This window comes from Salpingoeca rosetta (assembly GCF_000188695.1).
Source record: "Salpingoeca rosetta unplaced genomic scaffold supercont1.3, whole genome shotgun sequence".
Classification (NCBI taxonomy): Eukaryota; class Choanoflagellata; order Craspedida; family Salpingoecidae; genus Salpingoeca; species Salpingoeca rosetta.
Genome location: NW_004754931.1, coordinates 153,942 through 168,941, shown reverse-complemented (window position 1 = coordinate 168,941; position 15,000 = coordinate 153,942). Strand labels below are relative to the sequence as shown.

General features: G+C 55.0%; 1 protein-coding gene across 1 annotated transcript in view; it reads right to left on the bottom strand.

Annotated features, from left to right (window-relative positions):
• The window catches only part of PTSG_01603 (uncharacterized protein), a gene marked incomplete at its 3' end in the record, with an annotated part of 30,535 nt that overhangs the window by 13,392 nt on the left and 2,143 nt on the right, over positions 1-15,000 (bottom strand). Inside the window, exons 7-48 of the mRNA XM_004997526.1 lie at positions 14,869-14,917; positions 14,469-14,564; positions 14,160-14,255; positions 13,806-13,928; positions 13,483-13,550; positions 13,136-13,263; positions 12,788-12,900; positions 12,323-12,456; positions 12,078-12,146; positions 11,791-11,855; positions 11,583-11,651; positions 11,290-11,419; positions 11,021-11,091; positions 10,763-10,824; positions 10,436-10,534; positions 10,075-10,194; positions 9,750-9,823; positions 9,526-9,592; positions 9,186-9,295; positions 8,958-9,046; positions 8,601-8,800; positions 8,192-8,267; positions 7,918-8,009; positions 7,567-7,671; positions 7,251-7,310; positions 6,864-7,014; positions 6,574-6,619; positions 5,647-6,309; positions 5,108-5,342; positions 4,787-4,868; positions 4,288-4,560; positions 3,866-4,037; positions 3,394-3,595; positions 2,891-3,083; positions 2,578-2,649; positions 2,244-2,323; positions 1,928-2,066; positions 1,475-1,723; positions 1,238-1,318; positions 1,012-1,118; positions 724-867; positions 352-549 (exon numbers count right to left, since the gene is read on the bottom strand). Coding sequence (XP_004997583.1) covers positions 352-549; positions 724-867; positions 1,012-1,118; positions 1,238-1,318; positions 1,475-1,723; positions 1,928-2,066; positions 2,244-2,323; positions 2,578-2,649; positions 2,891-3,083; positions 3,394-3,595; positions 3,866-4,037; positions 4,288-4,560; positions 4,787-4,868; positions 5,108-5,342; positions 5,647-6,309; positions 6,574-6,619; positions 6,864-7,014; positions 7,251-7,310; positions 7,567-7,671; positions 7,918-8,009; positions 8,192-8,267; positions 8,601-8,800; positions 8,958-9,046; positions 9,186-9,295; positions 9,526-9,592; positions 9,750-9,823; positions 10,075-10,194; positions 10,436-10,534; positions 10,763-10,824; positions 11,021-11,091; positions 11,290-11,419; positions 11,583-11,651; positions 11,791-11,855; positions 12,078-12,146; positions 12,323-12,456; positions 12,788-12,900; positions 13,136-13,263; positions 13,483-13,550; positions 13,806-13,928; positions 14,160-14,255; positions 14,469-14,564; positions 14,869-14,917 — 5,452 coding nt within the window. The remainder of the gene's footprint in view (positions 1-351; positions 550-723; positions 868-1,011; positions 1,119-1,237; positions 1,319-1,474; positions 1,724-1,927; positions 2,067-2,243; positions 2,324-2,577; positions 2,650-2,890; positions 3,084-3,393; positions 3,596-3,865; positions 4,038-4,287; positions 4,561-4,786; positions 4,869-5,107; positions 5,343-5,646; positions 6,310-6,573; positions 6,620-6,863; positions 7,015-7,250; positions 7,311-7,566; positions 7,672-7,917; positions 8,010-8,191; positions 8,268-8,600; positions 8,801-8,957; positions 9,047-9,185; positions 9,296-9,525; positions 9,593-9,749; positions 9,824-10,074; positions 10,195-10,435; positions 10,535-10,762; positions 10,825-11,020; positions 11,092-11,289; positions 11,420-11,582; positions 11,652-11,790; positions 11,856-12,077; positions 12,147-12,322; positions 12,457-12,787; positions 12,901-13,135; positions 13,264-13,482; positions 13,551-13,805; positions 13,929-14,159; positions 14,256-14,468; positions 14,565-14,868; positions 14,918-15,000) is intronic.

Below are 15,000 nucleotides of genomic sequence, written 5' to 3'. Positions count from 1 at the left end.
ATTCAACAAGCCTTTCCCTGATGCTGTTGCTGTTGTTGCACTTGATGCTGCCACATGCATGTGCGTGATGGCGTCTGATGTCGAGACATTGCCATTAGTGCTGCCTCTGTGCTGCTGTTGCTGCTTTCTCCGCCCACGTCTTCTCCGTCGTCGGCTCCTCCGGTGTTGTTGTTGTTGTTGTTGTTGTTGTTGTTGTTTAAGTTGTTGTTGTTGTTTAAGTTGTTGTTGTTGTTTAAGTTGTTGTTGTTTAAGTTGTTGTTGTTTAAGTTGTTGTTGTTTAAGTTGTTGTTGTTGTTTAAGTTGTTGTTGTTGTTTAAGTTGTTGTTGTTGTTGTTGTTGTTGTTGTGGCACCTCCTGCATCTTCGCTCTCTTGCTTGCGGGTTCTCCTCCTTCCTCGCAGCTGTCACTGTTATCATCGCCGTCATTGCCTGCACAAACGCGCTGCTGCTGCTGCTGGGAGGACGTGGCGTCGTCGTCGCCGTCTGCTCGTATTGGGTCTTCGATGCGCATTTGTGATCGCGCAGAGAGGCCGAGAGACGGGCCAGACAGCTGTTGTGGAAACGGAACGAGAGAACGACAGTGCAGTTGAAGGGACGGTGAGGTAAAGAAGCAGCACTGCCAGTGTTGCTGCTGGCAGATTGAGGATTAAGTGCGTGAAATCACGCTGGCCCAACTTTGTTCATGGAGCCCACAGCTGTCAACAGCAAGCAAACCGTTACTGACCTGCAGGAGGCAGTTGTTGTGGAGTCGCTGGAACACGAACATGTAGCGGAGGATGTAGAAGATGGTGTAGTCACCGAGGGCGGCATGCAGGGCACGCCACGGCTTGCTCTTGATCGTGGCATGGAGCGTGTTGGGAAACACGGCCTAAGGCACAAGTGTGTATGCCAGCAATTAAGTGTCAGCAGTGCATGAACATCTTGCGCATGCACGTGTTGAGACGCACACCAGACATGCACACAAGGCATGTTCACACACACACACACACTTGTGATTTGCACACGAACACACCTGTATTTCCGGAACAGCCTTGATGGATCCTTTGTCATCACCGCCGGTGGAGCGACGAAATCCGAGGCACAGCACATGTGTGGGCGACTGGCACGACTCGAACAGGTCTGCATCGCAAACACAAGGGCGGATGTGTACACATGTATGGCTCGTGTGTGAGGAAGTGAATCGAATACACACACACACACACACACACACACAAACGCACAAAAGCACATACACACACCAATGAGAACGCGCTGGAGGATGTATGGAAGCGAAGACAGCGAAGGCATGCGCGCGGCAGCTTGGTCAAAGACAGGGGCATCTGCACAGGAGAGGCAAAGTGAATGGATGAGAAGGTGGTGTGGAGTGGTGGTAAGCCTTGAACGCGCAACAACGGCACAGCAGGAAGTCACAGGAGACACACACACATACACAGCGGCATGCACTCACACTCTCTCACTCTCTCTCACATGCACACCTTGAATTGGCGCGACCATGATGGAGGTGAGGAGCGGCTGTGCCGCTGGATGGTTGCGCAGCAGGTGAGACGCAGGCGATGTGGCGGAAGTGGAGGAAGAGTCATTTCTTCTCACTGCGCGACCAGTGTTGGTACTGTGGCTGTTGTGGGTGCTGTGGTTCTGGTCCAGCCAGTCGTGCAAGGACAGCACGGGCGTGTCACTGCACACAGTGCTCAGCCACGACCATGTCGCAGCAGCCATCGTCGTCACTGTTGCCAGTTGAAGTTGGGACGATTGGTGGAAGATTTGATTATCATGACAGAGCACGCCGATAATGGAATGTAGGCACATGCAACTCCAGTCACACACACACACACACACACACACACACACACACACACACACACACACACACACACACACACACACACACGCACACACACACACACACACACACACACACACACACGCACCCTTGAGGGCTGCGGCCCAGGCGCGAATGTGGCGATCTGTGGGAGCGACGCTGGACAAGAGGTCCACAAGAGGCGGGAGATTCAAACGCTGCAAACACGAGCTGAGGTCGCGCGGCAGGTTGCACTCGTCCGTCTCGTCCTGGCACGAAGCAGCAGCACAAGGAGCATGAGGCGACGGCGCTGGTGTGAAGGGGGCGGTGCAAAGTAAGCAACACGGGAGGGAAACGAAAGCGAGCAACGAAGCAAACAAGTAAACCAAGGCAAACAAAAGCATGCGAAAGGCGAGTGAAAGCAAACAGAAGGCGAGCGAAGTCACCTGGAGCGCGGCCCTCAGAAGGATGGCGTGGCGACAGAGAGCAGTGCACCGCTCAACCACATCCGCCGCGAGCGACGACTCTGGTGTCACACACACACACACACACACACACACACACACACACACACACACACACACACACACACACACACACACACACACACACACACACACACACACACACACACACACACACACGTGGTGGCCGTAACATGGTTGTTATGGCATGGGTGAGCCGAGGATTGGGTGGAGCAATGCAGGTTCTATACGCTCGCTCATACAAACATGCCACAAACGCGACACAACACCAACACGTGGTGCACAGCAAACTGACCGGTTGGGAGGGTGGAAGAAAAGCCCGCTGCTTTCAAGAGCGGTGGGAGCGACGCGGCGACGGAGGCAACGGCTGTCAGGGAAGCACGTCATTGGTGAAACTTGAGCAGACAGCTGGTGGCTATGGATTGAAACAGGTATGCAGTCGACAAGCTGGCGGCGACGACCACGATGACGACCCACCCACCCACACGCACCCACACGCACCCACACACACACACACACACACACACACACACACACACACACACACACACACACACACACACACACACACACACACACACACACACACACACACACACTACACGCACCTTCGTCACTGGCGTCGGTGTCTGCTTGCTTCGTGGGCGCTGGCTGCGCTGCGGTGCGTGCTGCCTCGCGAAGTGCACACCAGTAGAGTGACACGGCGACGCATGCGGCAAAGGGGACGGGCACGACCGCTGTTGGTGGACGCGTCGTCTCTGGTGCCACCGTGGAGATGGCTGCAGTCAGGAACACAAGCACCTGTTGCATTGGCGGGAGGCAGAGGGGAGAGGGGAGGGTGGATGCGGATGGACGTGAATGTGTGTGAATGTGTGTGAATGTGTGTGAATTTGTGTGAACGTGTGTGAACGTATGTGAATGTGTACGTGCGTGTGTGAGGGTGTATTTGTGTAAAACACGTGTATGTATGTATGTATGTATGTGTATTTCAGCGCCTGTGAGTTGCATGCTTGAGTGCACCGCCGCCACCACCAGCAGCGGCACCAGCAGCAGAGCATTTCCACACCAACAGAAACTGCACCATCCAATCGCCCCCCCCCCTCCTCCTCACCCTGAGTGGTTCCAGTTCCCCTGGAATGTTCAGCGTGGCCGTGGAGGCAGCACTGGCACCATCATCGCCATCGTCGCCGTTGTCGCCGCTCTTCTGCTGCGTGTGCGCGAAGATGCGCGTGAACACTTCGGGCAGACGGACGTTCGCCTTTGACGAGAACTCGTGCACATATGTGCGCAGCATCGACAGCGCTTGCATGGACCTGGAGATGGAGAGGGGGATGAGGCGGGTTGGTTTGATGGTGCGTTTGGTGGGAGGGTGTGCGGGGGAGTGAATGTCAATGAGAGAGCGTGAGTAGACGTCAATAAAGGAAAGATGTGCTACACTTGTGCATACACCCACACAACATGTATGCATGCGCATGCAAGCGCACGGACGGTGTTCGCAAGGTGTTGGGAGACAGACACAGACACACACACCCACACAGACAGACACAGACACACACTCAGACACATCCGCTCAGAACACGCACTTCTTGGCGATTGGCTTGTCCTTGTCTGCCTGGTGCTTGTGCGCAAGCTCGACACAGGCGATGGTCTGCGCGAGCGACTGCCAGATGGGGACGATGCTGACGAGAGGTCGCGGTTTCGTCTCCGCACTCATCGCCATCATCGCCGCCTCGTCAAAGAACAGCAGGTTGGCCACTGCAGATGTTGTTGACGTGGTGGCATGGGTGAGGGAGGAAGAGCGCTGGTGGGGTGAAAATGGGGTTGGGGGATGGGGTTGTGTGTGTGTGGGGGGGGGGGGGGTTGCAGAGCAACGACAAGGGATTAACGCAAACGCCAGCCTTTTGCGGCCGACACACACACGCACACGCACTACATACGCACACACACACACACACACACACACACGCACGCACACACACAGTCACGCTTCAAAAGCACATCGTACGGTGGGTGTCTGTCTCTTGGGAGCGAGCGCGGGTGCTTGAGCCAGCACCGCGTGCACAGAGCGCCCTGAATTCGTCTGAGCGTTTCGGGGCACGATGGGCAGGCTTCTCTGGTGTCGTGTTGAGGCTGCACACGGCCGGGGACGCGGCGAGCAGGGCAGCGGTGGCCGTGGACGGTGTCATGGTTGGTGGTGATGATGATGGTGATGACGATGATGACGATGACGATGATTGGGATGGTGCAGTCAGCGTGATTTCGCTCACAATGTACGGCACTGATGTCGGACGTGGGAAGGAGGGCGGGATGTGGGTGGTGGTGCGTCGTCACGTGAAAAAAGCGTGGGTGAGATGATGTGAGCGAAAGAGTGAGTGCATGGGCGACTTTCACGCACACAAAACATCAGTGCACACACACACGCACGCATACACACACACACGCACAAGAACACAGACACACACACAGACACAGACACACACACACACACAACAGCACATACACACCTGCAACGTTGGAAGGGGCACGGCAGAGTGGGCAGTTGAAGTTTGGAATCAACCCGGCCAATCCCCTGGCTTGCACCCAGTGCTGTTAAGAATACAAAGATGGGTTTGCTCGTGAGGGGCAACAAAGTAAAGGCAGGCTGTATGGATGCTCGTGGTTGTGTCGTGGTGATGCGAGCAATGGTGGCCCAAACCAGCAAGCGCAATGCCAAACGAGCTGTGCCCCCCTCTGGACTTGAGGGGGCATCTGTCCATAACAGCCCCCCCCCCTTTCCCATTCCAGCACCAACAGACCACTGTGCAGGCTGGTGTTACGTTACGTACCCGCAGGAAGCCGATGAAGCAGGAGAGATGCATGGTGTGGCCGCAGCTCTTGAAGAACACGTCGCCCTTCTTGCTCCATTCAAACGCATCACCAACACTCGTGTCTGGGTCGCCATCACCATCACCATCGCCATCGCCATCGCCATCGCCATCGCCATCACCAGCACCGCCGTTGTCATCATCATCGTCGTCGTCGTCGTCGTCGTTGGAGCCACCGCGACGACCAAACGCATTCCTGTCAAGATGGACGCGAGGAGAGAAAGGTGGCGAGGTGAGGTGAGGGGAGAGGGAGGTGTGCAAGTAGTACGTTGATGGTTGTTGCAATGTCGCATGGAGTGAAGGCAGATTGCATGGATGGAGGAATTCAGGTGAGAGGGCGCATGTTCCAAAATAGGACGTGTCAACAGCATAGAACGATGGTCATTTCACGACAGCAAAATAACTCAACGAGCATTGTATCCCACGATTCATGAGCAATTAATTAAGCACACACACACACACAAACACACAAACACACACGTACCAACACGTGTTCGCACCTGAGTGATCGCAGATATTGCGTCATTGCTGATCGAAGCCGACCACTCGACAGCCGCCGACGCCGCCCAGCCCCTTCACCCTCACCCTGTTCGCCTTCTTCACCCTCACCTTCTTCCCCTTCTTCCCCTTGTTCACCTGCACCTTGTTCCCCTTGCCCTTCTCCGCCTTCCGTGCCTTCTCCACCTTCACCCGCGTCGCCTTGTCCTTCCTCATCACCGGCCATCCCCATAAGTGCCGTCGGGTCTGCCTCGCCCCGCATGAACGCCTGCAGCATCGCCATGGGCATGCGTACCGTGGCTCCAGGCTCGTTGTCGTTGCCAATCAGCGTCACCTCCGCCTCCTCGCCTTCGCCAGCGTCACCATCCAGCATGCCGTCGCCTTCTTCATCGTCCTCCATCCCGTCACCGAGATCAAGCAGGTCCTCCTCGTCCGTGTCCTCGTCCATCGCAACAAGAACAGGCGGGCGAACACGTCGCTCACCCTCACCTTCACCTTCAGTCTGCTGCTGCGATGATGCTGATCCGTGCACGGCTGCCTGTGCACCCTCGCTTGCTTCGCCTTCAGCGCCCTCAGTGTCTGCCGCTGGTGATGGCGGTGGCGTGCGCTTCGGGACAAGCACGCTCCCGTGCGAGAAGCAGCCAAGAACAACAAAATCGGCCGTCCTGGGGGTGGTTAATGAAGAGGGGGGGGGGGAGACCGGATGGTGTGTGTGTGTGTGTGTGTGTGTGTGTGTGTGTGTGTGTGTGTGTGTGTGTGTGTGTGTGTGTGTGTGTGTGTGTGTGTGTGTGTGTGTGTGTGTGTGTTTGGGGGTGTGGTGGTGAGGTAGCTCGTTGCATGTGATGTGGCGTACTGCGACGCAGCGTGATGTATGTAACACGTCATGCAAGATGGCATGGGCGGACAGCATCACAACAGCTCATGCGTACCTGGCATCTGCCTCTTCCTGGCAGTGGATGCATGACAGCACATGGCCTGTGCGTAGACAGCAGAGAGAGGGGAGAGGTGGGGCAATTGAGACTATGATTTGCAATAAACTTCCATCAACGGCACTCAGGCGTCTGTTCCTCACCACACACATAAACACACACACACACACACACTCTCTCTCTCTCTCGCTGTCTCTCTCTCTCTCAAACACAACCACAACTTCGCATTCCTTCACCCCATCCTCCCCCCACAACCCACCCCCACACACACACACGACCACTACACTGACGTGTTTCGTCCTCTGCCTCTGTTGCGCGGGACGACTGCGCCGCTGTTGGGGCGGCCTCCTCCCCGTCATCGTCTTCATCCTCCACGTGCATCATCGCCTTGAAGTCGCTCTGCATCTTCGAGAACTTGTTCATCAGCTGCTGCCGCTTCGCCTGTGCTCGTGGTTGTGTGTGTGTGTGTGTGTGTGTGTGTGTGTGTGTGTGTGTGTGTGTGTGTGCGTGTGTGTGTGTCAGCGTGTGTCAGAGTGTATTAGATTGTGTGTGTGTTTGTCAAGGGTTGTGTCGCAGCAATGTGGTTGACGATGGCCTGAATTTTCCCCAAAAGGCGCAATCATCACGACGACCATCCCTTTTTCACTTGTCATCATGTTGTGCGCACGGCGACCCACCCCAGCGCGCTTCTTGCGGCGTTTCTTGTCCACATCGGAGCTCGCCGGCTTTTGCATCGCCTGAAAAGGTGGCAGCAAGCACACATGCATATGCGCGAGTGTTTGTGTGAGTGTGTGTGTGTGAGTGTGTGTGTGTGTGGAGGCCGGCGTGTAGAATGGGCTGAGTGTATGCAGTTCGTGATGCTATGCACGCAAATTGCATTCACACCAATCAGCAGTGCGAGCGGACGTACAAATTGGCTGCGAAGGTCACCATCACAATCACACAAGCACACAATCACACAAGCACACAATCACACAATCGCCAGCGCAACACCTTGACGATTCCGAGGTCGGCCAGCTCCTTCTTCGTGGCATCGTCGCCCGTCTCAATGATGGTGGTGATGATCCAGTCAACACCGGCCCGGATGTCGTCAGGCAGCTGCACACACACACACACACACACACACACACACACACACACACACACACACACACACACACACACACACACACACAAACACACACACACACACACATGGTGGGAGAAGTGCAGATGACAAACGTGGTGAGGTGTGTACGGCATGAGGCAAGGATACACAAGCAGCGCGCCATGTATTTGTTGTGGACTCACATTCACGCACACACACATGTATACACACATGCACACACACACGCACACACTCACGTCTGGGACGGCCTTGACGTTGAACATGGCGGCGGCAACGCACGAGCCTGCGTGCGTCGGGGCAACCATCGCAGCAGCAACTTTGCTCGTGCCTGGTGGTGACGGTCGACACAACACGACGATGGTGAGGATGATGGTGTGGATGGGGAGAAGAAACGTTCAGAGGGGGGAGGGGATGAAGAAGGAGGGGCAGAATAAGCGAGCATTGACATGTTGTCAATTATCAGTGTGTAATAAATAACAGTGATGCAAATGCCAAACATCGCACTCGCACCGTTTTTCTGATCGTGCGCCACGCCCATTGCGTACAGGTGCACAATCATGTCAAGAACCTCCGTCGGCAGCGTTTTCTGCAAGACCAAGTAAAACAGAATGATGAGGGCTGCGTGGGATGCGCACTGATACACACACACACACTCACTCACTCACAGATACACACACACACACACATTCACTGACGCACACAGGCATACATACACTCACTGACGCACACACACACTCACACACACACTCTCTCAGACGCACACACACACACTCACACACAAACTGACGCACACACACACACACACACTCACACACTCACACACTCACAGACACACAGGCATACACACACTCACATACACACTGACGCACACACACACACACACACACACACACACACACACACACACGTGTCCTCGCACCATGCGGGGAGTGCCAATGTGGCGGGCAAACGTCAGGCAGGAGACGGCGAGCGCGGCAACTTCCGGGTGCGCCGGAATGTCATACAGGTCTGCAAACGGCTCGCGGAAGGCGATGGGCGCCGACGCAGGGAAGTACTTGCCCTTCTTCCCGCCGCTGGCCTTGCTCAGCCGCTCAACAAGATACTGGAAGTCCGCGTTGCCTGCGCACATTTGTGTGTGTGTGTGTGCGTGCGTGTGTGTGTGTGTGTGTGTGTGTGTGTGTGTGTGTGTGTGTGTGTGTCACAATGAGGCTGGCGTCATCGTTGCGAAATGTGCACATCAGCGTGTGTCCGCGCGTGCACACATGTTTTCACATACGCTGGCCCTCGAGGAGGTAGTGGAACTTGTTGTTGGCGTCTGCGAGAACAGAGTCCTTGAGCGAATACACGGCGCCATCAGCCGTGTCGCTGTGGACACAAGCGCGCAAAAGCACACGTATGGATGAATGAATGGATGGGTGGATGGATGGACATTCACAGCAGGCTACCAGCATCTCAATTCAAGCCACCACCACCACCACCAGCACAGTGGTGTTGGTCAACGTACCGCATGTCTGCAATCTGCCGGATGATGCGCGTGGCTGCGACTTTGTGTTTGTCGTCACGCGGGAGGGATTTGATTGCGTTGCTGAACGACCGTGGGCCCGTCGACAGCGCCTGTACATGTGCACGCGTCGCGTGAATGAATGCATGTCAGTGTATATTTGTGTGTTGGTTGCGTGCGTTGTGAGTTTGTATGTGTGTGTATGTGTGTGTATGTGTGTGCATGTGTGTGTGTATGTGTGTGCATGTGTGTGTGTGTGCACTTGCACGTGCGAGTGAGTTCTAAGCAACGGAAGCGGCACATGCATACAAGCACTTGGCATGTGTGAGCGGTGTGCACGTACGTAGAGGAGATGCTGCCGGATGACGTCATCCCGTGCGCAATCGCCGACACCGGGCAGAAGACGCGCCCTAAAACCACACGCACACACACACGCACAGATACACACACACAGATACACACATGTACACACATGTACACGTGAGAGAAGGAGAGACAAGACACAGACCGCGCCGTGTGCAATCGCGTGATGCAACGCGCGTGGCAGTGGCAGTGCCATTGACGCACTGGTAGAGGTTGAGGATGAGCATCCACATGCCCGAGAGGGAGAACTTGTACAGGCTGTCCAGGTCGTCGTCCAGCTAATACAGCACGCGGCGGTGGTGAAACCGAGCACGTGATGGGTGGACAAGTGGAGGAGGGGGAGAATGCGATGAGATGCAATGGTGGCGGCGGGAAAGTCGTGGCGGTGGAAATCGTTCAAACGAGCACACACACACACACACACACACACACACACACACACACACACACACACACACACACACACACACACACCAAACGCGAACAAAGGCAGCACGCGGCATGATGTGAAGCCGTGTCGCTGACTCACATCCTCTGCAAGGTTGAACCAGTCTGTGAGGGCATAGCGGTCGAGGAGGAGGTGGATGACGTGCGTGATGCCGAGCGCAACGCAGCCAATCTGCAGCGTCGCAATGTCCGCCTCAAACAGCTGCACGTGTGTGTGTGTGTGCGTGTGTGTATTGGGACGGGTTGAAGGCGTGATTGTTGGCTCCGAAGTGCGCGTGTGAAAATGCAACAGATACACGCGACGAGGTCATCACGCACATACACACACGTGCACACATATGAACACATCCACAACAACTTAAACAACAACAACTTAAACAACAACAATAGCCACTCGACAAGCGTCGACGTCAGAAGAGAACAGTGGTGCGACACGGACGAACCCAGTCGCGCTTGAAGTTTGACGTGTAGATGGACAGCTGATGGATAATCGGATACCCGTTCCGCACCCAATGCCCGGCCTTGAACTGCGCCATCAGCACCTGTGCACGTAAGCACCAGCGGCAGTTGTTGTTGAAGGGGAAGTGAGGAGGTGAAATGATTCTCGTGAGTGGTTGACAAGATGCACAGGTCAGACCAAGGGTCAAACACTCACTATGTGCATGTGCACACGCGAATGCGCGCGCGCGTGTGTGTGTGCATGCGAATGCGTGTGTATGTGTGTGCATGTGTGTTTCTGCAGAGGGGGTGCACATGTGTGCGTGTGTGACCTGGTTCTGCAGCGCGGGCTCGAGGAAGGCGAGGGCGACGGATGTCGCGTCCACCGTCAGCGCTGATCGCCATCCAATGGCAGGACAGCAACGTGAGATGTGGTGCGAGGTGGTGTTGCCATTGGTGTGATTGCCAGCGTGGAAACATGTGCAGCGCGCTGGTAGCAAGAGCGCCCGTGCGGATGTGATAATACACACGTCACCAACCGCCACCAAACCACCAATCACGAATCACCACCACCACCACGATCAACACACCTGCATGCTGGAAAAAGCGGTCAAACTTGACGGATTTGTCTTCAAGAGAGCAGATGAGGCGGGTCATAAACCTGAAGAGCAGGTGGCACACACGACGTCAGTGGCATGCCAGTGTGGCAGCGGTGGTTGATGGTGGTGGTGGTGGTGGTGGTGGTTGGCATGGAGCAAATGGTTCACAATCAGGCGTTGGATATGGTGGTTCAAGCGTGTGCACACCACCACCACCACCACCACCACGAACAGAACCAACAAGTTTGGGTGTGCCTCACGTCTGGAGCGGGTGGTGGAGGGACACGGGTAGGGCGTCGACTTGCAGCGGCGGAATGCGCAGTCCCGTCTGCTCATCCACGTGCTCCACAGCCTCCTTCATCGCACCGTCAGCGACCACCTCATCGTGCACTGCAGAATAAACGACGCAGGTGGAGAGAAGCAACGGTGAGCAGAGGCAGAGAGAAAGGCACGTGGTGCGACTTCACGTGAGCTCATCTGTGTGTGTACGTGTACGTGTGCGTGTGTGTGTGCGTGTGTGTATGTGTGTGTGTGTGTGTGTGTGTGCTCTCACGTGCTGTTGCGAGGAGGTTGATGGCGTCGATGCGGTCGTCCTGTGGAAGATTGTGCTCTTCGAGAATTCCTGTGAACACGTGAACGTGCAACCACAAGACGAAAAACAAACAGACCAATGCACTTGGTGAGATGACGGGGGTGACAGTAGTTTGTCGTCGTCGTCATCACCATCATTTGAAAGAGCACGCAGGGGCCAGTGATCGTACGAGAGAAGAGCGTGAAGAGAAGCGAAGTGATGTGGAACGCGGTGCGGTACGCCATGCTCTCCCGCCTGAAATCAAGGGAAACCACACACACACACACACACACACACACACATACACGCGCGCCACACATACACGCGCGCACACACGAGACGCGGGATGATGGTGTGAGTGGTGACGTTGAAAAGCGAGAAAGTGCAGGACACGCCGCAGTTGATACACAGATCAATAACACGCCACCTCCTCCCTACGATACGTGAGCAATCACATCACGACAGAGTGCCACGTACAGCACGTGCTCGCCGACTTGGCGCCGAAACGAGTCCATGTACTGGCACAGCTTCAGAATCTCGATGATGCTGGGAAAGGTCAAAGCAGGAGAACGCATGGACGTGAGCGCTGTGCGGGTGTAGGATGGCACACACGCACATGCGCACACACGCAAACACGCGCACACACACACACAAACAAACAACACACACACGCACACACACACATACAACACACAAACAACGCACAACACAACAAGGCGTACTCTGGGAAGATGGAGAGGACGGAGCCGACGTCGTTTCTGAGGAGGTATTTCATGTCAAACACGACATTCACCATCTCGTTCCGCGTGGCCTGCGTGAACGCAACGCGCGTCCCGTCTTCCGATTTGGGCAGCAGCTGTCGCGATGGGGGCAGCGGCCGTGGGATGAAGTGTGTGGATATGCGGGTTGAACATGATGGTCGAGCAAAGTGAGTTGGCGAGCAATGCCATCTGGCTCAAACGTCTACACAAAACAAACAAACACAAACAAACAAGCAAACAAGCAAACAAACAAACAAACAAGCAAGCAAACAAACAAACAAACAAACAAACACACAAACAAACACAAACAAACATACAAACAAACACAAACAAACAAACAAACAAACAAACAAACACACAAACAAACAAACAAACAAACACACAAGCACAAGCACAGCGAAAATACAAGCAATATGGAGAACGTACATCGCGGAGGCAGTGGAGCATGTTTGGCAGCACGTTGTACTGCTGCACGAGCATGCGGGCAAGCGACGGCACGGTGTAAATCTGCACGGAAATGTTGCCAATGCCGCCTTGCTCTGCCAATGGTGGAACGTGACACCGTGATGGTGGTGGTGTTGGTGGTGGTGGTGGTGGTGATCAGAGAAGAATACGGAAGCGGTTGTGGTGACCAACAACAGCAACAACAACAACCCGAGCGACCACGTTCGCGCAACTCGTCTACTGAACACCACACGTGGCTGTTGTGCATACAGCAAACCACATTATCATAGCACCACCAGTATTCGACTGCTCCTCGCCCTCTGTGCCCACCTTCGTTGCCATCCTGTGAGTACTGTGTGATGATGTCGCTGTAGTTGCGAGAAAACTGCACCGCAAGCACGGCCTTGTAATCAAGCTCAAGCATCACGCTCCCAAAGATCACAGCCCGAACAGCCGCCCTATATTGGCAGGTGGTGGTGGTGGTGGTGGTGATGACGATGATGATGACGATGACGGTGACGAGTACGAGCCACAAGCAAAGTGTCTCACATGCTTGGTGCCCCCAGCGAGACCGCAACGACCACTAACCCTGCCCTTCGTTCAATTCCCCCCCCCCCCGCGGGCGCCCTCAATTCTTCACTCCAAACCACTCTTGGCTCGGAGCAATGTACACCAACCTTGCGCGCTTCCAGAACTTGACCATGTTGAGCAGTAGCGATTTGAGGACGGGCTCGTCTGGCTGAGTCTATGCAGCGTGGAAATGCATGCAGGCACGCGGGCAGGAGGTGGGAGGCAAGCCTGCGTAAGGTGGGCGAACAGCAGCAGCGCACGTGCCACAAACACATGTATGCGCACGTACATAAACACATGTGTACATCCACAAAAGCACAAGCAAAACAAGGACAAAAGAGATCAAATTCAAAACAAACAACCACCCTGCCCCCTCTTCCCACACCAACAACCCCGGCGTGCTCGCTACGCTTTGCACGGGTGCACGTACGACGTTGTTGGCGAGAATGTCGGGCAGTTTGATGTCGCAGACACATCCGCACATGACCGCACGCACGGCGTCCACCTCCTTCGACAGCTGCCCGAGCCACGTCAGCACGTCAACCAGTACCTCCTGTGTATGCATGCGAGTGTGGATGTATGTATGCATGTGTGTATGTATGTATGTATGTATGTATGCATGCCTGTTGTGAGAGCGCGAGAGTGTATGTGTGTGTGTTTGTGTGTGCTTACGGAGATGGGCTCCTCACGCTGCTTTTCGAACACTACCACCACACCACCACCACCACCACCACCACCACCACCACCACCATGATCACGACGAGCACGACTGTGTTTCCCCGACCTGTGCAGCGACGGATGCGAGCAGCTGTTCGCGGGCGTCGAGGCGGATCTGCACCAGCGTCGTCGCCGCGTCAATGCACGGCCGCGGTCGCCCAATCTGAAACCAAACGTGAACGTGATGGTGGCGATTATGGTGGTGGTGGTGGTGATGGTGATGATCATGGTGAGGTGACGAGAGAAGCACAAACAACGCGAGCATGACAAAGATGACAAAGATGGCATGATGACACCACGTCACAATGACAACAACATCGAAGCACGATCAAAGTGCAACAGCAACCAGTGGCATGGGACCTGTACGATGACTCACGCGGACCACGGCGCGTCCCTCCACGTCGACGTAGTTTGCCCACGTCCGGCCGAGATCAGGCGTCGAGCCGACAGCGGCCTGCAACTGCCGTATCACCTGCAATGACAAGAGGGAGGGGGGTGATGATGATGATGATGATGATGATGATGATGATGATGATGATGATGATGATGATGATGATGATGATGATGATGATGATGATGATGATGATGATGATGATGATGATGATGATGATGATGATGATGATGATGATGATGATGATGTGATGGCGAAAGTGTGTGAGGATGGCGGTGCACAAGGCACCATGGTGGGGGATCGCATTAATAGATTTGAGACACATGCGCACGCATGAGCGTGTGTGTTATACGTGTCTGTGTTTTGTATGAAACGTTGCTGTTACCTGGTCAAAGGTGTGCACCTCGTCGTTGTACAGCGTCGTGCAGTGAAGACTGCGAGGAAAGTAAAAATGAGCGTGTGTGAGGGATCCACAAACAGAATCGAACACAGACATGCACACACACACACTCAGACG